Here is a 10,560-nt window from a genome sequence, read left to right as displayed (position 1 = left end):
CTGTGGTTTTGGAGCCTGTCCTGGAACTAGCTCTTGTAGACCAGGCTGGTCTCTCTAATTTACAGAGATCCGCCTGCCTCTGCCTCCCGAGTGCTTAGATTAAAGGCGTGCACCACCACCGCCCTGCATTTTTGAATAATTTTAAAGGAAGACTTTTTCCATTTGCTTTGCTCTTCCCAACCCTTTTTGCATTCTGGGGTCAAACCTAGGGTCTGTCTGTAGTGGGTTTTTGTTTTACTCTTTGGGCGCCTGCCACCCAGCTCTCAAATAAATACATGGGTGATTATTCTTAACTTAGTTTGGGTTTTTTCTAGCCAGCTTTTCTAAGTTAAGTTGTCCTGTTTTTCTTTAACTACATTTTGCTTCTGGACTTTTTGCCTTTCTTCATTCTATATCTTTCTTCTTACTCGGTGGCTGACTGAGTGGCTGGCCCCTGGTGTCCTCCTCCTGCTTTTCTAGCTCCTCCCCTTCTCTTGGGCCTAGATTTCTCCTCTTATTCTCTCTGCCTGGCAGCCCCTCCTGACCCTCTCCTGTCTATCTCCTGGCCATTCAGCTCTTTATTAGACCAATCAAGTGTTTTAGACAGGCAAAGTGACACAGCTTCACAGAGTGAAACAGATGCAACAGAAAGAATGCAGCACATCTGTGCATCCTTAAACAGATGTTCCACCACAGCATAAATGAATGTACCACATCTTAAACCAATATTCCACAACATCTGTCTGTCTGTTACATTGCCAATCCTCATGGAAGGTTTTGTGGTATGTGGGATTAAATGTGTATAACAATAATAGTATACTAACCCGTATCTTCATGCGTGATTAAGGAATCCTTTCCCACGTGCCTGTTATATAATGTGCATAAGTCAAATGGGTAGATTTGGAGTCCAGAAAGACTTGTTTATGAGTGTTTGAATTTTCTATCTTTTATTTGTTTTTGTTGTGTGTGTGTGAGAAAGAGAGAGAGAGAGAGAGAGAGAGAGAGAGAGAGAGAGAGAGAGATATATGCTGGTTTGTCATATAGATATTTAGATAATAATTTTCTCAGACAGGTCAATTTTCTTGTTATTTTTTTAATAATAGATATTTTTGAGTTAGTTAAATCATCAAATATATCAAGCTGTTATCCTTAGTACTTAGAAATACTTGAAACATAGACAAGAGAAATCTTGTGTTAATTTAGACTTAATAGTTTTTATATTAACAATAGATACTTGTACTTCAGAGGTCGAATTTGAGAGTAAGACTGATTTCTTGTCTACTTAATGTTTTGGGTGGTGTGTGTGTGTGTGTGTGTGTGTATGCATGCAAGTTTTAATTTATACGACTATGTTCTACTCATCTGTCTCTATGTAAGATACATTTATATGAACTCCAGGCTTGAGACAAGAACAACCCAGTGATCGTTGGCAAAGAAAATTGACTCTCTCTCCCTCTCCCTCTCCTGCCATTGGCTTGCAATATCAACTCTTCTGGGGATGGGACCTTTGATCCCCTCTTCTGTCTCTGTCCCTGATGGAAAGAAATTTGACTGTCTTGTTCTTATGTTGGTCTTATTTAGGTAATCAGAGCTGCTGTGAGTCCATGTTTGTAACATCATGTCCAGAAGACAGCATTTCAAGCCTACTTCCCATCCTCTGGCTCTCTAGTCTTTCTTTTCCATGTGTGGAGGTGTTCCTGAGCCCTGGGGAGAGGGTTCATAGAGATATTCAATAATCTACAGTGAACACTCCCAATTGCTTCTTTCAGCACTCTGAGCAATTATTAATCTCTGCATTGACCACTACTGCAATAAGAAGCTTCTTTATCAAGATTGGGAGTAGCACAAATCTGTGGGTAGAAACACAACGTCTTAGAAGGCACTTTTTTTTTAGATCAATTTACAAAGTGGCTATTTGGTTACACGCCCATCAACAGTGTATAAGAATTTCCATTTCTCCACATTACATCAACATTTCTTGACATTTGTATTCTTGATGATGGTGGCCATTCTGACTGGGTGAGATAGAATCTTGTAGTAGTTTTCATCTACATTTTCTTTATTATTAAGAATACTGGTTGGGTGGTGGTAGTACAGATCTTTAGTCTTCGCACTTGAGAGGCAGAGACAGGCAGATTTCTGAGTTCAAAGCCAGCCTGGTGTACAAAGTTATAGGACAGCCAGAGCTGTTACACAGAAACCAAAAAACCACCCCCCCCCCAAAAAAAAAGTACTGAAAAAAAATTAAGTGTTTCCTAGCCATTTGGATTTCTTTTGATGACTTTCTATTCAATCCCATAGCCCATTTTAAAATTGAGTTTTATGTTTAGATTCTTGAGTTTTTTGTGTATTCCAGACATTAAGCCTCTTTTATAGCTGGCAAAGATGTCTCTCCCATTCTTTGGGCTTCCTCTCCTCACTTGGCAGTTTCCTTTGCGGAACAGAGTGTTTGGCGTTTGTTAGTTGTTGACCTTATATTTCCTGCACTGCCTAGCTGGAAAGTCTTTACTTGTGCCTGTTCATAACCATGTACTCCTTACTTTTTCTCCTAGCACACTCTGGGTCATAGCCCTTTGGGTAGTCAAATGACCTTTTCACCAGGGTTGCCTAAGACCATCAGAAAGCACAGATATTTATTTACATTACAATTCATAACAGCAGCAAAATTACAGTTACGGGGTAGCAATGAAATAATTTTATAGTTGGGAGTCACCCAGCATGAGGAACTGCATTAAATGGCGGCAGTGTTAGGAAGGTTGGAAACCATTGCACTACCAATTTCAGGGATTCCGTGCTTTTTATCCTGTTACTTTGCTGAAAGTGTTCGTCAGCAGTAAGAATCTGTAACTCTAGCTGATGCTCTTTTCTGGCCTCATTGGCCATTGCACTGACGTAGTGCACATAGACATATGTAAGTCTGTAGGGTATTTGATTGATTAATTGATGTGGGAGGGCCCAGTTTGCTTCAGACAGTGACTCCAATGAGGGTAGTCCTGGAATAAGAAGGCAGGCTGCTTGCTGGAGAAGATGGCTCAGCAGTTAAGAGCACTACCTGCTCTTCCAAAGGTCCTGAGTTCAATCCCAGCAACTGCATGGTGTCTCACAGCCATCTGTCATGAGATTCTGATGCCCTCTTCTGTTCTACAGGCAGAACACTGTATACGTAATAAATAAAATATTTTTTTAAAAAAGAAAGAAAGAAGGCAGGCTGAGCACCCAGAAAGCAGTGTACCTCCAAAGCTTTTGGTTTAGTTTCTGCTTTGTCTTTCCTCAGTGCTGGACTGTATCAGAGTTTGTAAGTCAGATAAACTCCCTTCCCCCCAACCCCCAAGAAGTGATCAAGTTTTTCAGGGTCATAGAAAATCAAACTCGGTAGTCTTTAGTTTTTGTATACAGAATTAAATAGTTTGCAAATAAGGATAATTTGACTTCTCTTTCTGTTTGTATCTCTTTTCTTTCCTTTGCTTGTCTCACTACACTACATTGAATAGAAGTGGACTCACCGGACACCTTTGCCTTGTTCCTGATCTTAATGGAGCTCTGGGTTTTTCCTCATTTACACCATTTACACAGCCTCTTTTCAGTTAGGGTTGGGTATTTATAGTAGCAAAGGTGGGAGTGAGGGATTTCTATGGTTCAGGACCGCTGATTGGCTGCCATTTGTCTAAGGGTGTTCTGGTGATAAGCGATGGGTGTGTGCTGTCTGCAATGGTTGGAACGTTAGGAATTTCCTTTGGATGGTCTGTTACTGGGTGGTGCCTGGGTGGTCTCAGTTTGTGGTCTTTCTCAGAACCTGGTATTGCCTCAAGGTAAAGTACTAAGAGTCAGGCCTCTGTTGAGCTTGGTCGTTCAGATCTCTGGAAGATCTCTGGAGAAGAGCAGCTGTTGACACCAACGTTTATTGCATTCTGGTCTGATAGAATGCAGGTTGTTGATTCTCGGGATTTGTTCAGTGTGTTAACATGTGGTCAGTTTGGGGGAAATTTCCACAAGCTGCTGTTAAGAATGGGTATTTAGTGTCTGAATGGGATGTTCATGGATGCCTCTTAGATCTGTTTGATTTCTGATCTCATTTAATTCCAGTGTTCATCTGTTTAAATTTTGTCTGGATGACCTGTCTGTTGGTGAGAGCCTCGTACTGATGGGAGTCCGCAGTGTTTGGGGTTAGTCTGAGTCAGTCACTGTGGGAGAGTGTCTAACAGAAGCAGTCATCGCTGCAGTCTCGATTCTTCCTCATGGTTTGAGGGAAGTCGTGGGCTGTGCTCCTGTGCCTTATTGTGATTCTTTATGTGAGCTTATGCTCTCAGATTTGGATTTTTTTCTTAAGTGGTCCATATTTCCTGAGTAGATTAAGAAATAACCATAGTACAAAACCTTTCAGCCATAAATTATTCTGTATTTAGTATATCTATCATATTTTAGAATGTTGTAAGGCTTAGTCTATCAAAAATTATAAAAGTAGCATTCATATTCTCTAGCCTTCATTACATATCATGACATTGTACATTTTCTTTTCTTAAAATTAATTAAATAGCACTTCCTTTTAATATAATCTTCTCTTAGTGACCACGTACACTATCTCATATACCCAATGTCCTTTAAGAAAATAACTAAGGACTTCTTCTGTTTTCAAGACGGGATCCATGGCTCCCTTATTTATCGACCAGACAGAAGAACCCGAGTCAAACACAACAGATGGCACAGAATTGTATGAAGACAGCCAGCTTAGCAGTCGCTCTAAAGCCATTGCATCAAAAACCAAAGAGATCGAGCAGGTAAGAATGCAGTCTTCTGATAGACACGCTCTTGGTTTGTGCTGCTCCGCACATATAAGTATTGACATTGGATAAATATACTGGTTTGTCTATTTCTCCTGTAACTCTGAAATTCCCTGAATGTGTGTAGAGGCTAGAGGACAACCTCAGATGTTCCTCGGGCGCCTTTTTTTTTTTTTCTGAGACAGGATTCTTAGTTTAGAACCAATGACTGGCCTACATTGGCAAGCCAGGAAGGCCTAGGATGCACCAGTCTCCATGTCCTTGCAATTTCCTCGTGTTTGGAGATGGGCTCTCATACTGTCGTGTTTGGAGATGGGCTCTCATACTGTAGCCCTGGCTGGTTTGGAGCTGAGACAGTCTGAACGCATTGCCCTCTTCTTTGCCTGTTTCCCAAACACTGGGTTACTGGTATGCACTACTACATCAGCATCTTTTCCCTTTAAATTCAATTGACCTGTATTTGTTTTCTTGTTTTTCTTTACCATAACATAGACTTCACAAGAGCCAGGGACTTTGCCCTGCTGGGTGGTATATCTCTGCCACTTTGAGCAGTGAGTCATGTGACAGAGACTTTATCCTGGCAGTGGTATATCTACAGCTTAAATCAGTGAGATAATGGAAGTGGGGAGGACAGAGCTGACCAGGAAGCAGAATTATCTTGGGTGCATGAAATCAGTCTTTCAGTCAACCACTTAGAGGAAATCAACACATTACTGGAAACTCAAGCAGCTTTGCCTTAAGGCCTTGTGGGTTTGCGGCAAGAAAAACCAGCTGAGCATCAACTGCATGGCTGTAGCCTAGGCCTAGAGAGGCAAAGCAGGTGAACTCTGCCCCTGTCCTTACCTCTTATATGTGGCAGATTTTTTGGTTGGATGATGATTAAAGCCATAACCCTGACAGTGACTTTGAGTGGTTCCTGGGTCACTTAAGATCAGAAGTGGTCTTTGTTACTGTCAACCTCGTTAAGGCTTCATTCTTAACAGGGTTTGATCAAGGTACTATTTAAAAGGGTCAATAATTCAATAATGTTTTCTTTTCTTCTTAAGTTGTAGCTCTCTCTCTTCTTACGATTTATTGATTTTTATTTTATGTGCTTTTTTGCATATGAGTGTTTTGCTTAAATGTATGTCTAAGTACTACATGTGTGCCTGGTGCCCTTAAAGGTTTGAAAATCCTTTGGATTCTCTAGAACTGGAGTTATAGGCAGTTAATAAGCCACTTATATGGGTGCTTGAAATTGAAACTGGATCCTCTGGAAGAGCAGCTAGTGCTCTTAACCTTGCTAGCCCCTAAGTTACAGGTTTCTTTCTTTGTTTTGTTATTTTCAAGACAGGTTTCTCTGTGTAGCCCTTGCTGTCCTGGAACATGCTTTGTAGACCAGCCTGGCCTCAGTCTCACAGAGATTTGCCTGCTTCTGCCTACTGGGTGCTGCTGGGATTAAAGGTGTGGGCTACCTTTTCCTGGCTGTAGTATTTTTACAAACAAGTTCTCTTAAGAATGTAACTTGGGGTTGCAGAGATAGCTCAGCAGTTCTCCCAGAGGTCCTGAGTTCAATTCTCAGCCACCACATAATGGCTCGCAACCATCCATGATGGGATCTGGTGCCCTCTTCTGGCCTCCAGGCAGACATACAGGCAGAACGCTGTATACATAATAAACAAATCTTTAAAGAAAGAAAGAATGTAACTGGAAGAAACACTTAATGAAATGCTAAGTATTTTGTCATTTATGAATATTTTCACTGTACTGTTGTTCATAGTAGTCTCTTAGATTGTGAGAAAGTTATCAGTAGGGTGTATAAATTAGCTTGATGGTGCATTGAAAATTGTTTGGCATGAAGGTAATCTTTACAAAGGTAAAGTATGGTGCTATAAAATAGAAGCTATGTGGAGCTTTCTCTTTCCGTTAGACACTGTGATCTCATACATGGGCAAGAAGTAAGGCCAGAATTCCCTCATTCAGGAAGCTAGCACCTGATAATAAATGTATATATAAAATTATTAATTTTCAAACAGAGGAAATAATTTTCAAGATTTTTTTCCAATAAGGATTACATATCAATGAATAGAAGGTCTGTATAAGCGATATGGTGACTACGTCGGTGTTCAGTGTTTCCTCTTTACATTGTTTTTCATGTATGAGTGTTTTGCCTTCATGTGTGCACCATGTGCATATGTGGTGCCATCAGAGGCCAGAAGTATGCATCAGATCCCTAGAACTGGAGTTAGAACCACCATGTAAGTGCTGGAATTGAACCCAGGTCCTCTGGAAGAACAGCCAGTGCTCTTAGCTGTTAAACTATGTCTCCAGCTCCTTGGGTTTTGAAACCCAGGTCTTTAAATTGAAGCAATATTATAGTTTAAATAAAAATTCCCCTTCAAAATTTCTGGGTTACCACATAGCAGTTCTTGAAGTTTAAAAGCAGGCACACAGGGTAGACTGTAGCAGAATCACCTCCGTGTGGGGATATATTCTTTTGATGTGTGCCACATTGGCAGCCCTGGGCATTGAGATTAGAATTAAACGTGGTTGAATTCTAATAAATTCTCCATCCAGAAAACACTCACTTATGACTAAAGTGCTGTATTGTGGAGATGAACAGTTTCAAACCATCCCACTTTTATTCAACATTCTGGGGTACGTGTGGTTTACCTTATTACCCTGCACTTGTGGCCTCTTTATGCTTTGGATCCTAGGCATTCTACACACACACACACACACACACACCCACACACACACCCACCCACCCCCCCAGCCACCCATGTATACCGATTATCGGTATCAAGGTTGGTTCATCTTTCATGCTAAATTCTTGGTCAAACCTTCTACTTCAAAAGAAGGAGCAGAAGTATGCTTGAATTCTCTGACTTTTGGTTAAGACAGAATGGATCCACCACTATGGGCCACCTTAATGTCCAAAACAGCAAGCAACTACACCCTAAGTCTGGTGTGTAGCCATACTTGTTAACACCTTTGAGCAACCTCAAACTCTCTAACCTTCAGACAAGGTAGAATAGGCTCACATTTTTGGGCCTCCACAGAAATTCTATTCTGTTCCAAAACTATATATATATATATATATAATTGATATATGTATGCAGTATATATATTGCATACATATAATTGATATATGTATGCAATACATATATATGTATTGAAATATATAATTGATATATACATATCTATCAATTTTTAGTTTGCTTTAAACTCCACGTTCTAACCATTTTTTTAACTGGGCTTTTTATTAGCTTTTCTGCAAAGGTTAGACTGGATAATCTTTGACTTTTCTTATTTAAATCATATTTGATGTTCAGAGCTCTTTGTTCTTTTTGTGTTATGAACCCAGTGTGTTTGGTTTGTTTTATTATAGTACTGGGAAGCAAACCAGGCCCTCACATGCTGGACAAGTACACTGCTGTTGAGCTATGTGTGCAGTCCTTTGTACTTTCTGTTGCATGGTATTTCACATTTAATAATAGAATTGTGTTTTTAATTTTTAACCTTCTTAGTAGACACAGGGATCCTTTACTAAAATGAAAGACTGTTTTGAAGAAACCCTCTTGTACCCTGGTCATTAGTGCTTACTGAGCCCTTGAGTGGAACGTGCATTCTGTAGTACCGGATCAGTTTCTCTGTGTTGCAGCTCTTACAGTGTCTGACCGCAGCTCCCTCTCACTGCTCCTGCTTCTTCTCTTCGTAGGCCTAAATAAAGGGCAGGCAGATGGACGGTTGTCCTGGGGATATGAGTGAGAGTTAGAGGAAGCTCTGTCTATTGTATGTGTATGAGAGAAGCATTTAGCCTACCTCACATAATAGAAACATTCTCTGTTTTTCCTTGTTATCAGACAAGTTACAAATGTTCTTAAAAGTACACTTCTCCCTCAATATCTTGTCTAGCCATCAAGTCTACCCAGTTGTATTTAACAATTCATTACCAGGTACTTCTTCAGACTTTGCATATAGATTTAGTAAAACTCCCAAGATTTCCCTCTTTAAAAAATTGCATTTCTAAAATAATTAAAAATAATTTATTTTGGCCAAATTTTTAAGTTTTTGAAATGTATAATTTACCGGGTAAATCTCATTTTTTGGTATTACTATGGGAACTTGCTGCTGAAGTATTGGGGTGAGGTTTTCATTTGAAATGAAGTAGCTGGGACTGGGGGTATAACCAAATGGATGTAGCTATATAGCATGCATGGGGCACTAGGTTTGCTTGCCCCAGCAAATCTTAAATTTGGTGTGGTGATACATGCCTGCTGTCTGAACACTCAGGAAGTAGGGGCAGTATATAGATAGTATAAATCCCAAACATTTATAAGAACCATACTTTGAAAGGGTACAGGTAGACTTTTTCCTTGGGGATGCTGCTCCAAGGCAATGCAGAAAAAACTGTTTAGTTAGTCAGAGTGTTCCAGTAGGATTAGGCCAAATGCAGACTGCTCCCAGCCAGTGTTGGTGTAAGAACTGCTACTCAGTTCTGTTTATTTTATTTGTTGTTAAATAAAACATTAAGGACATTTATAAAGTGTGGTCTGGTTGCCATTGCTTTCAGGGCCCCCTTGCACATTTGTTAAATGCAATTTTCTCTGCCTGCATGTCTGTCTGCAGACCAGAAGGGGGCACCAAATCTCATTAAGGATGGTTGTGAGCCGTCTTGTGGTTGCTGGGCATTGAACTCAGGACCTCTGGAAGAGCAGCCTGTGCTCTTAACTAACCACTGAGCCATCTCTACAGCTCTGGGAATCTTTCTCTTAAAGTGCTCTCTTTATTGGAAATCCCAAGTGCTTGTGCTAAGTAGTACTTGCCTATTTCTTTGTAGCTCTGGGGTGATGGTTACTTTGGATTCCTTCTTGTTATTTTATAGCTAGCGCTCATCTGTGTCAGGACTTGGACCCCTCGCCTCTTGTGCCTTCTGCTCTTTCCTCTCTGTGGAACCCAGGAGGGCCTTAACCGTTTACCATTCCTGGCTTACTCTTTTATTTCCTACCTCGTTTTCTCGATGTCCTCTTCTTTTCTCTCCTATCATTTGTAATTTTTCTTTTTTTTTTCTTCATTTGTAATTTTTCAAAGTGTACAAATTTACTATGGAGTACCTTGCTTAGGTGACTCTGATCTTGTTTTCATCTTACGTTTAGCTTTCTCTTTATCTCTATATAACATATAACATTAAAAATGATTTCTTCCGGGACTAGAGAGATGGCTCAGTGGTTAAGAGCAGTGACTGCTCTTCCAAAAGACCCAGGTTCAATTCCCAGCACTCAGAACTGTCTGTAACTCCAGTTTCAGGGCATCTGACACTCTCAGATATACACACAGGTAAAACGCTGTGTACATAAAATACAAATATTTTTATGGTTTATGTAACTTTATTTTAGGTGCATTGGTGTGAAGGTGTCAGATCCCCTGCAACTGGATCTTCAGATAGTTGTGAGCTGCCATGTGGGTGCCGGGAATTGAACCTGGGTCCTCTGGAAGAGCAGTCAGTACTCTTAACCACTGAGTCATCTCTCCAGCCCCAAATAATTTTTTTTGGTTTTTTTTGTTTTTGTTTTTCAAGACAGGGTTTCTCTGTGACTTTGGAGCCTGTCCTGGAACTAGCTCTTGTAGACCAGGCTGGCCTCGAACTCACAGAGATCCGCCTGTCTCTGCCTCCCGAGTGCTGGTATTAAAGACGTGCGCCACCACCGCCCGGCCAAATAATTTTTTAAAAATAATTTCTTCCTTAGAATTTTTTTCTCTACTTTTCCCTGATTAAAATTTTGTGCTGTCTTTTTTTTTTTTTTTTTTTTTTGGTTTTTTT

The 10,560-nt window shown here is 40.3% G+C and overlaps 1 protein-coding gene across 8 annotated transcripts in view; it reads left to right on the top strand.

Annotated features, from left to right (window-relative positions):
* Window positions 1-10,560, top strand: part of Pphln1 (periphilin 1) — an 84,006-nt gene that overhangs the window by 56,465 nt on the left and 16,981 nt on the right. For all 8 annotated transcript variants that reach the window (XM_013348866.2, XM_013348870.2, XM_005354303.3 and 5 more), the window contains one exon: window positions 4,614-4,754. In XM_013348866.2, coding sequence (XP_013204320.1) covers window positions 4,614-4,754 — 141 coding nt within the window. The remainder of the gene's footprint in view (window positions 1-4,613; window positions 4,755-10,560) is intronic.

This window comes from Microtus ochrogaster, chromosome 15 (assembly GCF_000317375.1).
Source record: "Microtus ochrogaster isolate Prairie Vole_2 chromosome 15, MicOch1.0, whole genome shotgun sequence".
NCBI lineage: Eukaryota > Metazoa > Chordata > Mammalia > Rodentia > Cricetidae > Microtus > Microtus ochrogaster.
The sequence above is the reverse complement of the archived record's forward strand: the minus strand, read 5'-3'. Positions and strand labels throughout refer to the sequence as shown.